The 21,203-nt window shown below is 53.0% G+C and overlaps 2 protein-coding genes across 4 annotated transcripts in view; both read right to left on the bottom strand.

Moving 5' to 3' along the window:
* Positions 1–84: 84 nt before the first annotated feature.
* Positions 85–2,990, bottom strand: SLA2 (Src like adaptor 2). The gene is made up of 7 exons (XM_065754643.1): positions 2,923–2,990; positions 2,068–2,402; positions 1,879–1,965; positions 1,471–1,574; positions 642–791; positions 440–566; positions 85–365 (listed from the first exon to the last, which is right to left on the bottom strand). The coding sequence occupies exons 2-7, from the start codon at positions 2,340–2,342 to the stop codon at positions 206–208; spliced, it is 903 nt and encodes a 300-aa protein (XP_065610715.1). The 5' UTR covers positions 2,343–2,402; positions 2,923–2,990; the 3' UTR covers positions 85–205.
* A 1,819-nt stretch (positions 2,991–4,809) lies between these two features.
* The window catches only part of NDRG3 (NDRG family member 3), a 55,098-nt gene continuing 38,704 nt past the window's right edge, over positions 4,810–21,203 (bottom strand). Inside the window, exons 4-17 of one of the 3 annotated variants that reach the window (XM_065754230.1) lie at positions 17,508–17,613; positions 16,693–16,813; positions 16,200–16,262; positions 15,817–15,877; positions 14,569–14,655; positions 13,985–14,041; positions 12,750–12,853; positions 12,295–12,360; positions 10,705–10,756; positions 9,293–9,340; positions 8,651–8,686; positions 8,521–8,572; positions 6,858–6,896; positions 4,810–6,340 (exon numbers count right to left, since the gene is read on the bottom strand). In XM_065754230.1, coding sequence (XP_065610302.1) covers positions 6,159–6,340; positions 6,858–6,896; positions 8,521–8,572; positions 8,651–8,686; positions 9,293–9,340; positions 10,705–10,756; positions 12,295–12,360; positions 12,750–12,853; positions 13,985–14,041; positions 14,569–14,655; positions 15,817–15,877; positions 16,200–16,262; positions 16,693–16,813; positions 17,508–17,613 — 1,074 coding nt within the window. In that variant the 3' untranslated portion in view covers positions 4,810–6,158. Of the gene's footprint in view, positions 6,341–6,857; positions 6,897–8,520; positions 8,687–9,292; positions 9,341–10,704; positions 10,757–12,294; positions 12,361–12,749; positions 12,854–13,984; positions 14,042–14,568; positions 14,656–15,816; positions 15,878–16,199; positions 16,263–16,692; positions 16,814–17,507; positions 17,614–21,203 lie in introns of all 3 variants that reach the window. The other 2 variants (XM_065754229.1, XM_065754231.1) reach the window with 2 other exon arrangements.

Below are 21,203 nucleotides of genomic sequence, written 5' to 3'. Positions count from 1 at the left end.
ACTGTGCTGTCACTGCATGGACGTGGCCTCTGCCTTCTGGGCACCGGGACCCAGCAGCCCGCGGTGGGGAGCACCGGGGCTGGGAGGGGAGCCCTGCTGCATCCCAAGGTGCGATGTGTGCACGTCCTGGAAGGGCTGCGGGCACCGGAGCTGTGAGCAGGCCTGGCTGCCCGTCCCGGGGGCTGTGGCTGGGGGGGCTGTGCCCTCAGCTGCTCTTCTCTCCCTTCCCTGCAGGGCCCATCTCTGGGGCCGAGCCGTCCGACAGCTGCAGGTAGGAGCTGATGGCTTCCCGCAGGCCCAGGCTGATGGGAGAGTCCTCCTCCTCCTCGCCCAGAGGTGGCACGGCCTCCGAGAGCAGAACAGAGCTGCGGGGCAGATGGGGCTGTCAGCGAGCAGCGCCTGGCCCCAGGGGGATGGTGGCCCTCACAGCCGCCCCCACCTGTCAATCTTGTCCCAGTTGAGTGTAGGCTTCTTCACCACGGCGGGCCGGACCGGGGCTGGCACTGCCTTTGCCACCTCCATGGCACAGGGCTCCCTGAGGGTGCAGCACAGACCCTCCCCACACTCTGCATGGGGGTCGGCAGTGTCAGCGCAGTGCTGCACCCGACGCTGGCCCCGGGCTGCCCCGCGGTGCTCCTTACCGCTGTAGTGGTCCACGAGGTCGTGCAGGCTGGGGAAGGTGAGGCGGGGCGAGATGTAGAGCCAGCCATTCTCCAAGCGATGGATGCGATAGTGAGTGACCGCGTCCCACGAGGCGAGCTCAGTGCGCCGCACCGACAGTGAGAAGCCGCCTGCGGGGATGTGGGGTGGGCTGTGGGCAGTCCCGCTCAGCCTCTGGCCCCAGCAGCCTCACTTTTATCAGCGGGAGCACCCACACAGCTGCCAGCAGCCCACTTCGGAGACACGGGGCTGCCAGGATGGGCACTGACCATTTTTCCCATGGCCGAGCTGCCAGGAGAAGGGCCCGGCTTGGTGTGTGCCTGGTGAGGGCCCCTCGTGGTTGCTGTGTGGCTCTGTGCCATGAGCAGGGCCCACTTCACCTCTGAGGCTGAGCCTCTGCTTAACCAGCAGCTGCAGGAAGTTGTTTTGTTGGTTTGTTGGGGCCCTTTGGTGGAGGAAGAGGCTCAGCCTGAAGCAGAGCAGCAGCAGCAGGAAGCGGCTGCGTGGGGCAGCCCGGTGCTGCCAGGTGTGCTGGTGGAGCAGCCCCGCTCTGGGCCTGGTCCACATAATGTGGAGGGGCCAGGGAAGTCCTTGCACAGAGGAGGGGGCACGAGGGTGGGCCCTGGCAGCACCATGCATGGATTCTGGGGGATTCTCATGGGCTCAGCTCCATCCTGCATGCAATGGTGCTGCTGAATGCCACTGCCCTGTCCCGTCCCACGCTGCCCCATGGGTCCTGCCTGCCTGCACTCGGCCCCACACACCCAGTGTGTGTCTGTCCCAACCCCCAGTGCTGCGGGCTGTGCTCACCTCTCCGTGTCTGGCTCTCACGGATCAGGAAGGCTCCGCTGTGGTTTCCCGGCTGCAGCAGCAGCTCCTCCGCCTTCTCCCGGCTGACGCCCTCGTACAGCCACCTGCACAGCAGCAGGTGGTGGCAGGGCTGCGGCACCTCCTGTCCCAGGGATGGGGACAGAGACAGGGACAGGCAGGTGGCCCTGCAGAAACGCCCGTGGGCTGTGCGGTGCCAGGCCCCGGCTGTGGGACAGTGGGGCTGGGACACCATTGCCACATCTCTGAGCTCAGCACCAATGCCAGCAGTGCAGGCACTGGTGCAGCAGCTGCGGTTTGTCCTTGGGACAATTTTGGGGTTTGGGGTGTCCTGGCTGAGCCCCACGGCCCCCGGCTCTGCCCCCCATGTCACCCTGGGCCGGCACCCACCTGTGCCGCACTTTGGCCACGCAGCTGCTGGGAACGAGGCACTCCTTGCCGGATGCCTGGGATGCCACCAGCCACCACTCCCCATCCCTGTGGGGAAGGGGAACGCGATGTCCTGCGGCTGTGGGGGGGGGGGGACCCCCATGGCCCCAGGGAGGGGCACCAGCAGTGCCCGCCTGGTGTTTGACTTACTCAGAGAGGATGCGGAGCTGCTCTCCCATCCTGAGCACGGCGGCTGCCCCCGCACCGGAGGGGAAATCACACAGGGCCAGCGCCAGGAATCCGCCCGGGGCTGCGGGGCACAGCGCGGGGCTCGGGGTCTGGGCCGGCCACGTGGGCGGGGGGACGCTGCTGGGGCCCGAGCACTCACCTGCGTGCGTGGGCAGCGGGGGCAGCGTGGGCAGCGAGGGGACGGCGGCCGACGGCGCTGCGCTGAGCGGCTTCTCCCGGCTGGGCAGGCTCCCCATCCCTCGCCGCACCGCGGGGGTCAGCGCGCGGCCCCGGCTCCGGCCTGCGGGCCGCACCGGCTGGAAGGGGAGGACGGGACCCGTGGCAGAGGGCAGAGGGACCGGGACCCGCGGCCACGCGCACAGTGCCCGCATTGGGTTTAGGGCTGAGGACTGCGGGTTCCCGTCCCAGAGCAGCGTCAGCATCCCGTTCCAGGAGCAGCGGTTCCCGAGCCAGGCGGGGGCTCGCGGTGCCCCGGGACGGGGCCAAGCTCCCCCGGGAGCCCTTCGAGGAAACGGCCTCGGCCTCGGGACGGCCCCTGGGGAGCTGTGGCCGCGGCAGACTGGGGCCCTGGGGACGGCCAGCCCACGGCCCCGTGTGGGGCTGCGCTCGGCGCCGCCACCCCACCCCGTCCTGGAATCCCCCCGGGGCGTGGGGATGGCCGTGGCTCTGAGCCACGCGGAGCAGCCCGGCCTCTGTCCGCTGCACCGCGCGTGGGCTCCCCGGCCGGGCGAGGCGCAGACAAAGCCATGCGTGACCCGACCCCCCGGGCTCAGCCCTCAGTTCTCGCTGTCAGCCACCCGGGGCCACCGCACCTACCCGCCGCTCACCGCCGCCTCCATCGCACCGGGCTCCTCCGGGCCGGGCGGGCACGGAGCGTCCCGAGATCCCCGCCGAGCCGCGTTCGGGAGCAGGACGGCTTTCGGCCGAAACGGTGCGAGGAGATGGGGCCGGGCGCTGCCGGGGCACCTGCGGGCTGCGGCGTTTCCTGAGGCGCGTGGGGGGCAGCGCGGTTCTCCTTTTCGCTCGGGGTGTGCGGGAGGGCCGGGCTGGGGGCACCGCTCCCGCACACGGAGCCGTTGGGCCGCGCAGTGCTGCGCTCACATCCTGCAGCCACGCGCGGTTTCTGATCAGTCGCAACCCACCGCGTCGGTGCGAAGTGCGCACGGAAAAAGATCAGCCCATACACGAAAGCAGCCGCCGCTCGGCCTCGTGCCTGCAGGGAGGTTTAGGGTTTGGGGTTTGGGCCGCGCCAGTGCAGCCCCGGCAGCAGCACACGGGAAGAGCTGAGGGCTGAGATGGTGCTGAGCAGTGTGTGGCCTCTGTGGGTCCTGTGACCAAGAGGCAGAAGGAGGCAGAGAGGGACCCACGGGTCAGTCTGGGTGTGGGACACGCTGGCCGTGACCGGGATCGCTTTGGAGCCTCAGGTACAGCAGAGCACCACCCACCTCTGTCACTTGCTTCAGGGGTTAAGATAACAGATCTGTTGGTGGGAAGTGGTTGCTGTGGTCACTTCAGTTTCCTCCTTGAAGCCATCACCAGTGTCACTGCTGTGCCTCTAAAGCCTCCAGGGACGGGCATCCTTCCCCCACCTCCTGCCCTGGGGCTGCAGCACTCTCACGGATTAAGGAGATGGAGCTGCCGAGGCATCATCCACCCTGCGGAGAGCTCAGCCGCATCACCTCCCTCCCAGCTGCCCCCAGCAAGGAGCCGTGCTGCACGCGGGGCTGTGCGGGGCTGCAGGGAGAGCTGAGCTCAGCCAGGCCGGCCGTGCTGCACAGCTCTCCTCGCCCCCTTCTTCCCCAGATCACCTCGGCTGTTTGCCCCCCCAGGCCAGCAGCACGCTGCCCAGCACGCAGCGGTGGTTTCCTCCCAGCTCATCTCATTGCCACTTTCACGCTGTGTTTGTGTTCCTCTCACTCTGTGTATTTTCATAGGGGAACCTGGGGAAGGATCACTTTCACGTGCCGCTGCCCTCGGTGCAGCCAGCTGGCAGCAACAAGCTGCTGCAGCTCTCCCCAACGCTTTCAGCAGTTGCAATTAGCGGTGATTAATTAACTTCACCAGGCATCCAAGGGCTCGGCCTGCCATACGCTCCTGCCTTCCCAGGCCAGCCCTCACACCAACCCCATCAGTCAGTTTTTCCCATTTCTCACCTTTCAGACAGTTTGTATTTCTGGAAAACACTTCATCTCAGTGGGAGTTCCCCAGGTGTGAACCGGAGCCCTCCCCAGGCACACCCGCCAACTTCACCACTTCCAGCCCCACGTGGTTCCCGTGGGCGCGAGCTGACCGTCATCTTGAGAGCAGAAACTGGATCTGAGAAGCAGAAGATGACAACTGGCTGTTGAGCAGCGGCTGCTCAGCACCACTGCGCTCACACCTGGCTGGATACGTGCACGGCTCCAGAGCCAGCACGGCCTACACTGCTCCCTCAGCTCCGTCCTGGCAGCGGTCTGCTCAGCAGGGCAGGCAGCTCGTGGCACTTGCTGCCTTTGGAGGCAGCTCTTGGCGGCAAACCGTCTGCTCCAGCCCAGCGCGAGCTGGAAGTTCCTTTCTGCACTCAGGCACAAGGCTGCAGTGACACCCGCAGACAGCCCCACCAGAGGACACCCCCAGGAGGGCCACAGCCGTCCTTCCAGGGAAGGCCCCAAGAGACAGAGGGCGGCAGCACGGGTTCTGCCAAGAGAAACCAGAGCGCGCAGGTAACAATGAAACTCAGTTATAGCTTTATTTAATAACTGGTACAAAGTCCCCCGCAGGCAGAGCCTCCCGGTCCCGTTCCCTACCTGAAATGGAGCAGAACAGAGCGTGACCCTCGGGGGAGCTGGCTCCCAGTGAGTCAGGACTGCTCGTCTGGTAAGTACGGATGTTTCACTCTTCTACCGATACCTGCAGTATCCTGACCTCTCATCCCTTTTCTCCCATTAACAGCCAGACCCTGGCACACAGCAGGCACTTCCTTCCTGCTCTCTGTGACCCAAACAGATGCAAAAAGGCAGCAGAACTGTGAACTCCACGAAGACAATAAACAGCACCTGCACAAAGGCATTCACTGCTGGACTGCTGGCCTGAGTCACAGGAACACAGCCCACGGCAGTCACTGACATCCACGGCCTCAGTGAAGTCCCTGTGCAGACACCCTGGCTGGGGATGGCAGCAGTGAGAGGCAGAAGTGGCAGTGCAGGAGATCTGGGGATCCCTAGATGGCATGGGGCTCTGCTGCCCATTTCACAGCCTACTTGATGCTAAAGATTCCCCGTGTGCCAGGGCAGAACAGCGGCTTCGTGTTGAGTGCAGCTGGCTCCCCTGCAGGAGGGGCAGGGTGCTCAGCAGGGGCAGCCTGGAAGCCAGAGCTGCCGTTTAATCCCTTTGTACTCTGAAGAACAGTGCACCTCGGTTAGTGGACATTCACTTGTTAATTGCTTTGCCTTTTCATGAGGCTCGGGTAAGAAATCGCTCTGCTCCTTCTTAACACACATACAGAGATGAGACCACAACAGTACTTCCGACTGTTGGTTTTCCCACAGCTGCTCGGCATGACACGAGTCCTGGGAACACAAAGACCTCCCGGTGGGCTCCATGCTCCAGGCACAGCTCTGCCTCCAGTGCCTCGAGCTTCAAATCATCATGGTCTTGCTTTCCCGCGTCCCACAGATGCCATTCCAACTGCACAAGGGTCCTTTAGCAGAAGCACAACTAGAAAGCAATTCTAAAACCTCACAAAGCCACAGAAATTATATATAAATGAACAGGGGAGACAATGGCTGTCATCTGGATTGATATACAGCACAGACAGGAGGTGGTATCAGCATGTACAGTAATGTGATTTACTAAGACTGCAGAATGTCAAACAGGTTGTAAAGAGGCTCTGATACCAAGGGCATACAGAAAGGACCAAAGTAATGCCAAGTACAGACTACTAAGGAGGCGTCAGCTCAGATGGGCATGCACGAGTTAGGGAGAACAGTTAATGCCACGTTGTATGAAATGCTAGATTCTGAGTGGGTTCAGTGGGTGCTGGAATTGTCTGAATCCAGAAGAGGGACTCCTGCTTAACAGGATACTTCCATGGTTTGAGTTGAATCCTGGAGATCCATTCCATCGGGGGTTCCAGCACTGCCGTCACCGTGGTTGCTGGCGTGAGAGCGGCTGCGGGCACTCTCCCCGGAGCCCACACTCGAGGAGGAGGAGTGAGTACGTGAGCGCATCAGCCTGGTCATACAAGCTGCTGGCACTGCAAGACAGAACAAGAGCAGGGCTTACGAAACGAGGAAGCTCGCAGGCTCAGAGCAAATACCATGGTCACCCAAGAACGGGTTGCTGGGTAAGCACAGAAAGAGCTATATCCTCAGGAAGAAAACTCACTCTTCACTGCCAAAATTAAGTCTCTGCACGTCTAAAGCAAGATGTTTAAGGCCCAATTTCAAAAGGTCCAAGGTGAGCAAATGCCACAAGTGTAACTGATCATTGGCAGGTGCAGTCATGGTGAGTGTGTGCAAACCAAGGCAGCAGTTGTACAAGTGACCTTTTGAAAGTCAGTCTCGTCACTCTAGAAAACCACATAACTGAAATCATGCAACAAACGACAAAATACAAATGAAAGGTGAAAAACCATAGCAAACACGTTGTACGATGGATCAGCCTAGCCCAGAGCAGGCCAGCAGGTCATGCTGAGACAGAGCAATGCACCCGAAGAATCATTCGACTCAGTACACAGACTTGGGCCAAGGCAGATGCACAGTTGAAGGTACCTGACTCAGTGCTTAGGTGGCTGAGCTGCACATAAGGGACTGGAAACACCACAAGACAAGGAAAGGGATGAATACAGGAAAGAGCCAATTAGTTGCAGAGCATGGCTACCAGCTGCGCTGCTCCGGGACCCCGGCTGCTTTCCCTTCCACTCCCAGCTCACACACATTGCTGTAAGCTCCCACTGTCTGAGAAAACAGCTGCTAATGAGCATCTCAGGGAGATGCAACTCAAAAAATCTACCTGGCCCAAATCTCTCCAATTATGTTCACTGGAAGCTGCAGTGTGTTCAGTGACCTCACCTCCCCACTTGTTGAACACACAACTGCACAATAAAATTTTCCTGAAGTTGGGAAAATGCAGTATTGTTCTGCAGCTCTGAATACTGAACAGAAACTCGTGTCTTTCCTAGAACTGGTAGCATCAGATTCCAGCTACGAGCAAGGCTTTGCTTTCCACCTGCAGAGTCAGCATGGGTAGGTCCAACTGCTTCAGCCAGTGCACAGAAGAAACAAGAAAAGCTGTTGGAGAGTTGGTCCATGCACTTCTAGAGGCGACAAGCTGCTGAGCTCTGAGAGGAGGACCTGCTGGCCCATGCTCAGCACTCCTGCAGACTCTTGCCCACCAAAGCTGCTAAACAGCTCTGGGACTAGCTATGAATTCCAGAAGCAGAAAATTACCACTCATCTTTCCCCTGTGCTACACATCCTGTTGGCAAGAGATCTGACTCCCGAAGTCCCGCTGACATCCCCACTCTGATGACAGCACTTGCTGACTCTACTAGCACTAGGAGCACAGGAGACTTGAACATGGAAATGCTCTTAGGCTTGTGAGACTGACAGACCCTTCTCACAGCGCATCTTCCTCTAAAGGGTCAGGCTCTTCTGGACAGGCTCAGAGAACACGACCATCCCAGAATGCTCATGCCAGCTACACACAGCACTAGGGAAAGGACAGCTTTCTTTGAGCTCTGGCACTCACGAGCTGGCAAAGAAACTCCAGCCACATGGAGGCCAATAGGAGTATCACAGTGCTCGTGCTCAGCCACGGGAACCAACCCCCTCGTAACTCCAGCTTTTGAAAGTCTGTCATCAACAGAAGGGACCTTCTAGTCCCAGCCCCTGGCAGCAAGGCAGAGCTGTGCCAAGGGGCCTGCAATGGGAACAGAGTTGATTTAGTGCATCAAGAAGCTCTTCTTCTGAAGTCCTAAGTATCTAGAATAGTGAGGGCAAGCGAAGTCTCAGCCTGACACACTCAGGACACGATGTCTTCTGTCTCCACTCTCATATACCCATCACAAGCACAAGGCTCAGCTAACTCTTTCTCCATTGGAGAAGGCAGCACAGAAGATTTCTGAAGATATACTGTCCTTGCAAGCTCACTTCTCTTAACTATGACAAACATGGATTTACAACATTTTATCAACACCAGCAACCAACTAAAAAGGGCAGTGCAGATTAAACGCGCATCAGGGAACAATGCCAGTTAACTAACTCATTAGCACCCCTTGTTGATTATCCAGCATGGATGAATGTCCTGGCAACCACACTAACTTATGAGCGGGGACACGAATGTCAATGGGCTCAAATGGACCAGAAAGACTGAGTTCCCCTCACAATACACCCGCTAGAAAACCCAAACTAGAAAATTGTGTTTGGCACTTACTGTAGCCCATTCCCTGCACAAAGTACTTGAAGGCTTCAGTCAGCTTGCCAGGCTGTGGAAACAGAAAGTGAGGCATTAGTGTGAGCAAAGCAAAGCAAATCCCATGGAAAAGCTGGGAGATGTTTCTCACCTGAACCACTTGGGGTAGTCCCCCGCAGTCAGCCATCTGCAAGGGGAAACAAAAGGAGGCTGAGTCTTCCTCCCACCTCAGGAGATCAACTGCAGCACTGGGCCAGTACTGCCCACCCCACCAGGCTGCACTGTGACACGGGGCACTTTCTTATCATTCCATCTCTAAAGCCAAAGCAAGACTTGGTGGTATGTCTTCTGGGGGCATCCCGGATGCTGCACTTCCACACAACCTCAGCCCATACTCCAGGAGCACAGGAGTAACCCAGCATCTGCCCAGCTCCTCCTGCCAATCTTCCCACATCTGGGGCATTACTGTACTATACACACTGCACACTGAGGAACCACAGGTGAAGATGGAGTGGATGGCAGAAAGCTATGATGGGGTGATGGCACTGAGCACGGCTGAGGCAGGGCACCTCTGCTAATTCTCATTAGATTAGCAGGGAACCAGGGATCCCCTGATGATAAACGCTTTTCTTCCGAATCTGTTTCCACACAGGAGAAGAAGACAGCTCTAAGTAATTGTCCAGAAAACTCCTGATGCCAAATGCATGGGAGGGAAACACCTAAGCTGGCCTCAGCAAAAAAAAAAAAAAAAAAGTCATTGTGCAGGCTGGAATGATTCTGGAATAGCACTCACCTTCAGAAGGGTAGTTCTGGTTGGGTCAAGACGTGAATTGCATTCAACCTAAAATAAAAGGAGGAAAGAGGTACATAACATAACATAGAAAACTCAGAGTCAGATGAAAAATGTGGGGCAGCTGTACCACCAGAGCCAATGGCTTTCTTCAGCAACGGGAGCTTCTCCAGGGCCAGGAAGGACTGACCAAGAAAGCAGATAGCAGGTAGGAAAGAACAGTGAATGAAGATGCAGGGAGGAAAGGCAGGTCTTCGAATCCAATTGGACCTTGAGGCAACAGAACATCACTGTTCTGAGGGACAGAGATGTGAATGAATGGGAAAGCATCCCCAAAATCTGACTCCCCTGGGCTCTGACAGTAAGACTGGGAGAGAAACAGACTTCTGTACTGTGCAGCATGGCAGGAGATCACAATCCTCCAGCCAGGTAAGGAGGCCATGGTCACCTCTTCTCTGTAGTCCTGCTGTAAACAGCGAATAGGAGGTGACCTATAGGAAAAGCAGCCCTAGAGCAGATTACCATGAGCTGGGTACCTGAGCAAGCAGCCAGGCAAGCTGAGATCCATCAGACCCTACCCCTCTTCCAGCTGTAGCTGGGAAGCAATGAGAATCCTCAGGAATACTATCCCAGCAAAGTCAAAACTTTGAGAAAGTCTCTGATTTCTGTACATTCCAGACTGGTGAAAAGACAGGAGGCCATGACCAGAGAAAGCCCTGCAGCAGTTCTCCATGCACAGCTCTCAGCTCCAAGCTACTGCTTCACACAATTCCTACATTTCCCAAGTTCCTTCAATACACTTCTCTTGCTCACAAGCCCTTGGCCTCCCCATGATCACCTGCAGAAGGGCACCACAACCCCTCTGCGCCGGGCCATGCCACATCTGTAGCTGTGCTGGGAGGGAAGTGGTTATTGGTATCTGCAGAAAAAACAACAGGAAGGAGAAGCTACTGGCTGCTAGTTTCCCTGTGACACAGTGTTCTTGCAGAACTCTGTTATTCTCCACAAGAGTCACACGGCCTCTTTTTAAACCTCAAGTAGCCTCAGCACAACAGCAAGAGAACAGCAATTCATGAACTGAAAATTGAACTCCAGGCAACACCCTGAAAGATCTCAGGGAAAGATACAAATTCCCAATAGGGGTCTGCAATGCTTGCTAAGCAAGACACATGAGGCACAGGAACCCTTACTCAGATCCTCAGATCAGAGCTGCCCTGCAGGGCTGTCAGGTCTCTCCAGCCCTGGCTCTCCCACCAACAGCTGACAGTTCTCAATAGCTGGGGGGGGCAAAAAATAAGCTTTGGACAGACTTCATGAGGTTAGTTCTGGGCAAAGTGAAGCACTGCTAAGTAAGACTAGTTTGCTAAACGTTCTCTGGGTTTCATGTTGTGTGAGGAAAGTGTTTGTATACGTACCACTGCTTCCACGGCAGGCGAGTTGTCACCAACCACTAGCAAGGCAGGGCACCTGGAAAAGCCATGAACAGAAATGTTACCTACACTGCTTCCGAGGGACTTCTGAGAAGGTTGAGGTCTGTGCACCAACAGCCTTATGCAATGTTAACAATGCTAAGCAAAATCCTTGTGTCAGCACATCGTGGCATTCTGTTTTCACCAAAACCTCCTCCATGTACTCCATGCACACCAACCACCACTGCTGCTGCACATGTGCTAAACGATGTGCCTAGGGCTGGCAGGAGCACTCTCGCAGACCGCAGAGGAAGTGTGCTCTCTGGACTGAGTGCCTGAAGGTCAGCAATTTAAGAATAACCTCATCCGAGAGAGGTTAATACCTCTGGGGCTAACTACTGGTCAGCACTGTATTTTGGTTCACATTTTCAAAAGAAACATATAAGATGATGGAAACATATATTGAAAATATGGGACTAAAGCCTCTATTGGCAATCCGTGATTTCACATGCACTGATTAAATATACTGTAATTCTAGAAGAAGAGTTAACATTCAATGTGTAAAACATACACAGATTAAGTGGTTGTGAATTTACATGCATATTATTCATTTACAGATGAGAAAGGGTTGGGTTAGAGACCCTGATGGACCAGATGGCAAAACTTATACTAGAGATATCAGACCTCAGATCCAGTAGTGTTCCTCCGAGGGCTGGGAGCCTGAGGGCCTATACACCAGTCTATAAGCACAGAGACCACAACTTTCACAGGAAATGAGTCTGCAGATCCCTGTGAGTCACTTCAGTGGGCAATGCCCTGTGGTGCACAGCTGCCTGCACAGTAGAGCAGGGACCCAGCAGGGAAATCCATCTCTTTTAGGTTAACCAAGATCTAGAGGGTTTGGCTGTGGATGCCTAAAACATCACCTGGGACTGACAGGAGCAGAAGTCCACGTGACAGAGCCTGTGCAGCAGGCTCTAGCCCAGCCCATCCTGGCCCAGCACTGCCATTTGCAGCCTTCATGTGCTCTACACACTGGACATGATTTGCCCCTTTTGCTTTCTTGCTTGTAACTTGAAAATTAATTCATACATCCCCTGTACTGATAACCACCAATTCTCCAATGTCTGTCCCTTCTCAGCTGGACCTTGCACTGACTATCTGCTCTGTGATTGATGAGTCACTGCCAAGGGGGGAACTGCCACACCCTCCCCATGTCTGCACTGCCACTCCCACAAGAATTGTGCAGGTAAATTTTCTGGGCAGAGTAGGGGCAGGGGAAGACAGGCAGCAGCAGCAAATGAAAACCTCACTAATTCTTCATGCAAAATAATCAAATTAATGGTTCAGTGAACACGGTGACTGCTGGATCAATATATTACTCCTCTGACCCCACATCCTAAGGAATCTCCACATGTTCTTACTGAAAGGGCTTTCAGACACCTCTCTGCTTCCCTGGCTGACAGCACTGCACCAAAGCTTGGGACTCTTCCCAGCACTAGGGCTAGAGGGGTTCTTGTTAAGAAACAGCAACACCTTTTCCAGTGAAGGGACTGCATGGTAACTAAATAACCAGGTTGATCAACAGTAACTTACTTGAGTGTTTTTGCTGTATTTTCATTGACACCGATAACTGGCCTCTCGATTTCCAGGTCTCTGCGACTGGAAGACAAAGCAGAACAATGCATCCGATCAGCAGAGGTTTACAGTTGGAACATTCAAAGAAGAATCATGCGTGCTGGCTCCAGCAGCCATCCAACAGATAACCACTCCCTGTGTCATGCCATGAGCTTGAGCCCCAGTAGCCACTGCCAGAAAATGGGATCTGTGGCAAATTTGCTGTATGTCTTGAAGAAAGATTCAAAGAGATCTGAAAGGGTCATCCAGGTATGAGACTAAGCTTGGCTCCAGATAAGCAAGAAGGGTGTGTCTTAGGACATAAGTTCCCATAGAAAAATATCCAGTAGAATAAAATATATGGTAACAAATCTACAGAGCAGGATGGGTATAGGAACAATTCTGAATCTAGCAGGCAAAGAAGTATCCTGTACCTGTTGTATGAGGTGAGGAACAGCTGAAGGTTATCTTGGTTAATGTCCTGTGCAATATGAAGCCTGTATGTTTGGATCAAATCCAGATTTGCCTGCAGTTCCTCCTGTATAATAGTAAAAGAATTGAAAGGAACACACCTTATTTTCACATGTACACATAATTAATGAGAAATTATATTCATAAAAATACTGCAGTGTCGAACTGTCTCCATACACACTGCTCAGTGCTGGGCAGTGACTCCAGGCTGCCCTGGTATCTCGGATACATCAAGTGGAAATGAATGCTAAGTGCAATGCTTTGATAACGTGATTGTACTTTTACAAATGGCAGCACACATGCTGCTGTAGGTGTATAGAGTTATCTTCAGCTGGTATAAGCTGGCTCCAAAGCCTCAGCAATGCTTTTTTAGGAAGGTTTTCCACTTATGTTTAATGTTAAAAAAGCAAAGCTCTAGAAGTAAGCGCCAAGATTGAGACCAAAGGAAAATCTCATCCCAACAACCAGTTCGGTGTAAAAATTGCATGCCAGTGTGAGGGGAAGGGGGTGGAATGCAGGGAAGCACTATATATAATGAAGGATGAGAAAAGCGTGTGCTCAAAGCAAGAGGAAGCCAAGTGACTCCTTTCAGTGCTGATGTGTGATGTCACAGGGGCCTTCAGGTTAGGGATTGATTTGCTGCACGTCGTATGCTGTATGCAGGAGGCACGGACCCTTTCAGTTTCTCCACAAGTTTGCTGACTGGTAGCCAGCAAATCCCAAACGGAAGGCATTGTTGTTGCAAAGTGTTCAGAAGGGGCTGTTTTGACTGCTGAAACTGAAGGGAAAGAGGAGAATGCAGCAGTTCTGGACACATACAATAAGCCCTGTCAATCCCTAACCAACCTCTCCTCTACCTACAGCCCAAATACCTCCACGCTGGCTACAGAGAACCATCTGCCATGTGTTTTTGCAGACACCTGCCTGGGCAGCACAAAGGAAGTTGTTCTGCAGCACTGGTGGCGTGGGGCACTACTTTTTCTGGAGCCTGGAGACAGTCAAGTCAGCGCAAATGTGAGGATGTACCTGCTCCCCCCAGCACGCAAAGCCCTGGTGCAAGCTTGCCACATAGAGAAGATAATACTGTTTATGGCAACCCTTATTTGGAGGACCAAGGTTTCTTCGAAGCAGGTACATGCAGAAGTTACAGCTCCATGTGTGGTTGCAGGGGCAACATTAACACTTTCTGCTTACTTACATGTCCAAAGTGATGTGCCAAGACAATATCCACTATGTTGGTTGTCCAGCCTGAAAACTGAACAATGAGAATGAATAAGAGGGAGAGAGAGTACTGGAGAATGCTGTTTCATTACAACTTTCAAAGCAGCTAAAGAAAATAATAAAGAAAACTTTTCAAGAGAGATGAGAAACAAATGCTTGAGGTTTGGGTGGGCCATCAAGGCTCCAAAGAAGCACACACAACAGACAAACTGGAACCTTTAAACAACTGTAGGTAGCTAGAATAACAGAATTATTAAAAGATTAGCTCAAACTCAGCCAGATGAATCCTGAAAGCACAAGTACTAAATCAAAGGAATGATCAGTGTTTAGCAGCAACTCATCTCCTTGTAGTTTACCAGGATTTCTCACTCACACATGATCACACCCATTCCTGCTTCTATGGTGTAGGTCCTGCTACACCCAGACCAAGAACACAGCAGGGACAGAAATGAGATTTTGCAATTCTGGCCATAAAATTCCTGTACTCCTTCATTTTCTTACTCTTCACACTGCCCATTAAGCACTATGGACAGAGGGTATGTAGGGGTTGGAAAATCTCACCTTGGATGCTGCCCAGTCAATCCAGCCTTTTGCACATGGATCAACATTAATAAGTACCAGTCCCTCCACCAGGTCTGGGTGGTTGAGCTGCAGGAAGAGAGCACAAGCACACTTAAGAAGGATGGCTCAAGCCAAAGTGGTAGGTGCATCAGCTGGGGAGTTTCATGCAAGAGGAAGGCAAAGCAAAATGCCCCTCCCCCTGCTCCAGCCTGCCATTCCAGAACCCTACAGTCTCAAGTACCTAAGAACACAAAAACAACCAAAGAGAAGTGGAAAGCTTCAAGCTTTAGGCTCTCTCAAAGGCAGTAATTTTACTGAAGCTCCTGCTCTGTTCCATTGCACAGATTAGCACCAGTTACGCAGAAGGAAACAACTCTTCTCCTCAGAAGCAAATGCACATAGCATGGCAAGGGCTTTCTGACACTTCACTGAGCCACATGTCTGAGTGATTTATCATGGCTCTTAATTACACAAGATACAAAAAGCAAGGAACAGAGCAAACATCAGTGACTCAAACTGAATTAGGCTCTCCCCTAACAAAATCCTGACTACAGGAAATAGGAAGCTGAGATTTTTTTGTAGGAGGAGTAGCTGCATGACACTTTAAGAAGCAATAAGTGGCCTAAACCATGAGCAACTCTCTGCACTCAACAAATTCAAGCAAATTTTACTGAGAATGTCATAGTTCAGTGTCTGTTTTTAACATTATCCCTGAATGATTCAGGTAAATTCCTGGGCCAAGTCCACTGATTTTACATACTCACAAATACTCCACCAAGGAAAAATGTAGAAGTAATAACATAAAGGGAGTGTGCTTCTTTGCTAAAGTTGGAGTACAGATTTCCCTTCCTTGCCACTGAAAAAAAGCACTTGTCATCTATGATAGTCCACAGCACATCGCCAGGTCAATTGTTTAGTGCTCCCAGCACTGGAAGCAGCATACAGCAGTGCAGTCAGAGGGTATTTGTGAAGGCACCACTACCTTCAGTGTTTCATTTACAACCAACTGTTCCGAGGCTTAGCATTTCTAGTAGCCAGGATGGGCTATGCTGACTCAAAGACATCACGTTACTACCTTTCCATGCCAGGCCTGGCTTCAGCTGCTCCAATTTAACTATCTTGATGCAAAGAAGCTCTCACAAAGCTCCCTGCATGCCCACTGTTACTTTGTCTGTTCCCCACAAATGGTCTGTTTGATAAGTAAAGATCCCAGCTTATATAAGACACAAGGAATTAAGAGATACTTACTGCACACTTGCTGAGGACATATGCGCCAGCTCCCAGCCCAATCCCAATGAAACTTCTCAGGCTGAAATATAGGCATTTTACCATCAGTAATACGAATCTAAGCTCACAGCTGGAGCATCCTGAAGGGCAAAGCTTTTCCCCTTCTCTGTATCCAGCTTATGGTTCATTTTCAAAATGATCCAGCAATGACACAGCAGTCATACATCATCTCACGTGGCAGACAGTGATCTCACCATAAGAACCAGACAGAGTTACACAGGTTAGAGATGCTCAGGCCCCCTGGGACAACTCAGTGGGCATATCAGATATTTTAAGCATTGACAGAGGGAGTGCTGGAATGGTTGCATCCAGCTGGCTCACCCTGTTTTCTTTCAGAGACTTACTTCAGGTGTGTCAGAACTGCAGGCAGCATTTCAGCCAGCTCATCCATAGTGGGATACTGGTACCTGAAAACCAAGAGAGGCTGAAATCAAAGCACCTTCAAATACAGCTCATCAGGGGTTACCTCCCAGTTCTACCCAACCTAGGTGATTATTTCACAGTGATACTGTAGTCCAGCCAAAAACACGGACCCCAGCCCTCAGAGCAAAACTAACAGAAAGCTCTATTTGAGCAGTCAGGCATCTGGGGGAGGATGGACAGACAGATCAAGGAATGCCAGCTAGACTGCAGCGTTCTGGGCTCACACTCAAGTCAGGGAGCTGGTGCCAGCACTCACCACCAGCAAGGGCCTTACTGACAGGAGAATTCCCTACATATCCCTCTGGAAGCTTCCTCATCTTCCCGCTTCCTCTGCTCCTGAAAGCTGCCCCCACCATACCACAGCCCAGACCACAGTCATTTCTGGAACTATAAGCATCTCTGCAGAGCTCATACCCAGATGGGAAGGGGGGGGCTCCTTCCTGTTGGCCTGGTGCATCCACATGGCACACAGCAAAATGGTGAGTGATCTCCTCCATGTCTTCAAAGTTAAAGAATGCATTGAAACAGGATTTGTCTGCAGAAGAAAGAAAACAGACATGAGGCATTCCCTGAAGTTTTACTGTCATCCAAACACTATGGCACACTCCTGCCCCAGCCCTTCAAGCTGAGTCTGCAGGACAGGGGATGCTGGGTGACAGTGTTGCTCTGCCCCACTGACTGCATGCAGCAACAAGTCCTAGCAAAATAACTGCCACGACTGAGGGCAGACAGGCAAACAACACCCAGCATGCATGCCCAGCAAAACTGCGCCCTGTAGTACCTGAGTATTCATGGTGCATACCAAGGAGCACCTAAGCAAACACAACAGCACATGTAGGGTGGAACGGGGAGGAAGGAGCAGCTGAGCCCACTACAGACACTCCTGCAGCCTTACAGAAGGGACTTGCTCATTTCCCAGTGCTCAGAGGAACACACACCTCACGGCAAACTCAAGGCGAGCAGCTCTATCAAACAGTGCTGCAAATCAGCTAGAGTACTGTAATGTGGTGCATCCACTTCCACCTCAATCTCACCTTTTGAGGGCTGTTGGAGGGCAGGGGCGCGCCCCATGCTCTCTCACAAGCAGACCTTTATTTATCTTTGTACTCCGGAATAAGCTGTCCCATCTCAGCTCCAGGCCAGTCCCAGTGCTCCCCACATTCAAACAATAAAACAAGTACAATCACAAACAAACACTTCTTCAGAGTCCTGGGAATGCAAGGGCTTACGGTTGAGGCCAATGTCATGGTATGTGAGGATGACAGGTCTGTTCCCCTTGGGTGTGCCTCGCATGGTGACATGGACCACTCCGAAAGCTGTCTCAATGTCATGCTCCTGCAGAGAGAGAAGCAGCAGCCTCAGCATTACGTATACTAGCTGTGCTATGGGAACCCCACCAGCAAATGTCTCACCCACATTTTACCTCTGCTGCTCTGTCTACAGGTCAGCAACCTTGTCAGACCTCTCTTTCCATAACCACTGCCAGGAACAGGTTGCTTTTGTACAGATATGAGAAGAGTTTGGGGCTGTGCCCAAGATCTCATCTCAGTGGTGATGTTGCTGCACAGTAATGGAGGCTCAGAGTCATCTGTCTATCTGTCCATGGCATCATGAAAGCAGCTCCTTTCCCACAGTCAGCGAGTGCCCTTCACTCCCCATCTGGCTTCCCTCTCCTTATTGCAGCTCCTAAGCCTCTGTTCAGCATGCTCCCAGCCCACACTGCCAGAACTGCCATGCTGAGGGGCAGCTGAGGGGGCACAGAGATGCCAGGGAGGCTGGCAGCATTCCCAGCCCCTGGGGACCATGCACCAGAGCATGTTGAAACTGTAGAACAGCAGAGAGCAGCGAGAGCCCAGCCCTGTGCATTGGACGAGAGCCTCTTCCCTTGTCTCTGAATTGTGGCAGCAGACGTGAGCTGCCAGATCCACACTGCACAAAGGAGTCTGAAGCCTTCTCTCTGCTTGGCTGTGCAGCCTGACGCTCTGTCCTGCAATCATTCCTCCAGTGCAAACCACCTCTGGTTGCCCTCATCCTCAGAGAACGGCTGGCTTTTACTTGCATGCTGCTGCTGCAGTGTACATGTGGAAAAGCTGGGGTGCCCAGCAAGCAGCAATGAGCTGCCTGCACTGCATGTGCAGTGAGCTTCTCCAGCATGAGTCTCTGCCTCTTGCCACCTCTTCTTGGTTCCCCATGCTCCTCTGCTACAGCTGGGATACATCCTGCTTTGGGCTGCAGCGGTGCCATCGTGGTCACAGCAGCAGTCCTCATTATAGTGTTCACAAAATTGGTAGGTGTGAATGAGTTCTCTGCCAAAATTGGCAGGTTTTGGACGAGGCCCAAGCTGCACACAGGGAGCATGTGCTGATGGAGCAGCAAGGAGCAGCAGGCTCCTGGGATTGCCTGGCGAGGGTCAAAGCAGCAGCGGCCTGCAGCACCTGGCTGCAGCACCCCACGTCTGAGCAGGATAACTGGCTGGCTGCCATGGAAAGCAGGGCTCTGCCATAAGCAGCTTTAACTCACTGACCTGGCAGGGAGCTATCCAAACTACCCAGCTGGTTTTTTTTAATCGGACTTTGTTAGATTTCTGCCAGGTCAGTGAGTTAAGAAGCTCACAGAGAGGACTGACAAATGCTGGTGTGGGCTCCAAGCCAGACAGGAGGGCATGGGCTGGCTGAAGCAATAACCCTGCCCTGAGCAGCCCGGTCTGACTGACTCACATCCCACGTATCTGCGCCCCAAGAGGACTGCCAGGGTGTTATAAGCATCAACAAAAGGTCAGCCAGCAAGCACAAGCACAAAACCCAAACTGAGCTAACAGTGAGAAAAGCACAAAAACAACAAAAGACCTTAACAGAAGACATTAAAATAGTCAGCAGTTTGGTGTCTTTTCTGTAATTACACCCTATCTCACCACCAGGGTCACATACACTGCTACAGGTCAAAGACTGCAGAAGGTACTTGAAACAGAAGCATTCAGCACTCCTGTCCTCTGGTTCCAGCACATTGATGTGCTTTACGTTGCAACAGCTTGCACTTTTGTGCAGGCTTTGTGTCCAAAACATGAGCTTTCCTTAGCTCTCTGGTATGGAAGGGAAAGAGCTTCCTTGAGCTAAATGCAATTCTTGCTCTCCCACTTACTTTGGTTTTCCAAACTGCATAAACTGAGATTTAAGCACGTAAGATCACCTACTGAGGGTCTGCATGTCACTGCTGGGCACCAGCCAGTCCAGAGGGTGCTCACCTCACCAATCCTTCAGCCACATTAACAGCTCAAACAAAGGGAACGTCCACTGGAGATGGGAACCAACTTGAGAAATCCCATCTTTAGCAAATCTCAGAGAGCAGTGCTTTAAAAGCAGTAAGATGCAAATTTCTGGCTCTACCACGTGAGACAGTCACTATACTCAAGAGAAAGGTCCCTGTGTTCATTTTTTAACTACACACTGCAACACCATGCTGATCTCCTTCCCAAAATTACTTATGCAGATAAGACCAAGCTTCACTCCTAGCTTCCTTGCATATAATTTCAGGTTCATTTTTCCAGTGAACATCAATTACTCTGAAACCTCATCCTGGAGCCTTAGGGCTTTTCTCTTCATCTGTGATGGAGAAGGACAAAAACACATTCACACATCACACCATTATACAACAGACACGGCTTCCCTGCCACCTGCTTCCCTCCACAGCTCTCCCACGTATCAGAGCCAAAGGACAGCATGAGGCAGGTGCTTAATATAGAGCTTAGGTATCACATTCTAGATGGCAACAACAGTCGCTGAGCATGTAAGATACAACTGCTACCTCAAACTGGCCAGGAAAAGCAGAAGAGGTTATTATTTAATTACCATTCCAAGTGTTGAGCGGACGAATCCAGCTGCAGCAGACAGCTCCCTGTATGCAGCCCTGCCTGCCAGCCATGCAGTGTGAGCCCTGCCTTGTTGCACTGCCCACATGATGTTCTGCCTGTTTGCCTGCTGCTCCTGTGCTGGAAGCTTAGACACCAGCCACCTTCATTTCTGGAGGTGCTGCTGTTTTGGGGTTCTGGTCTCTGCTCAGGCCAGCTCTGACATGCTGCACCAGTGCAGCCCCCATGGTGACCCCAGGATTGCCACCTGCAGCTGAGCAGCAGCAGCCTGAGCAGTGGGCTGGTAGGCAGCACAGGAGAAGGCAGGTGGCAAAGATGCAGCCAGGAGACCACTAGATTTAACAAATGCACACCCTGCAAAATAAGGGCGGTGAAGGCGATGATCTACTGCTGTGTTTTGAAATGCTTGAGAACATTTAATTTTCACTTAGGGACTGGAAACTTTGTCAGAGGCTTTTCTGAAACGTTCTGAGATGTTATCTTCTGCCCTCATTTGTACGGTAGGAAAAAACCAGCCAGCAGCTGCAGGCAACATGCTGCAGGAGGGAGGCCAGCAGCTGGCTCTCACTGGCCGCAGGGCCCAGCCCATGACGCACGCCTGCCACACAGCAAGCGTGCTGCTGACCACATGCCAGCAGCTGCTATTGATCAGCCCAAACCCGGCCTGGAACCTGCTTCAGAAATCAGCAGTGCCTTTGGGGCATGTGTGAGAAGAGCCCCGATGGAGGAGCGGCAGCAGGGATGGAGCAGGGCACAGCAGCTGGAGGTGGCCACACCACAAATACCCTGCTAGTCTGACTGAAAGAGAAGGTGCTTTGGGAGAGCAGAATAGAGCAAGCACGCCGCAACACATGCTCGCAGATTGCATCTTGTCCTCATTAGTTTTCCAAACCTGAAACCATCAGGTGAAAAGAGACTGAACTGAACTGAACTGAAGGCATGGCTTCTGCAGTCACCCTGTGACCACAAAAGCCAAAGCAACCATGTGCAGGCCGCGGAACGTCCTTTCCCCCTCCCCGTACCTGCTGGTTTTGCCCTCAGCTTGGAAGGCAGCAAGCAG

This window comes from Cyrtonyx montezumae, unplaced genomic scaffold (assembly GCF_038088225.1).
Source record: "Cyrtonyx montezumae isolate F1298 unplaced genomic scaffold, pur_monq_1.0 scaffold_9, whole genome shotgun sequence".
NCBI lineage: Eukaryota > Metazoa > Chordata > Aves > Galliformes > Odontophoridae > Cyrtonyx > Cyrtonyx montezumae.
The sequence above is the reverse complement of the archived record's forward strand: the minus strand, read 5'-3'. Positions and strand labels throughout refer to the sequence as shown.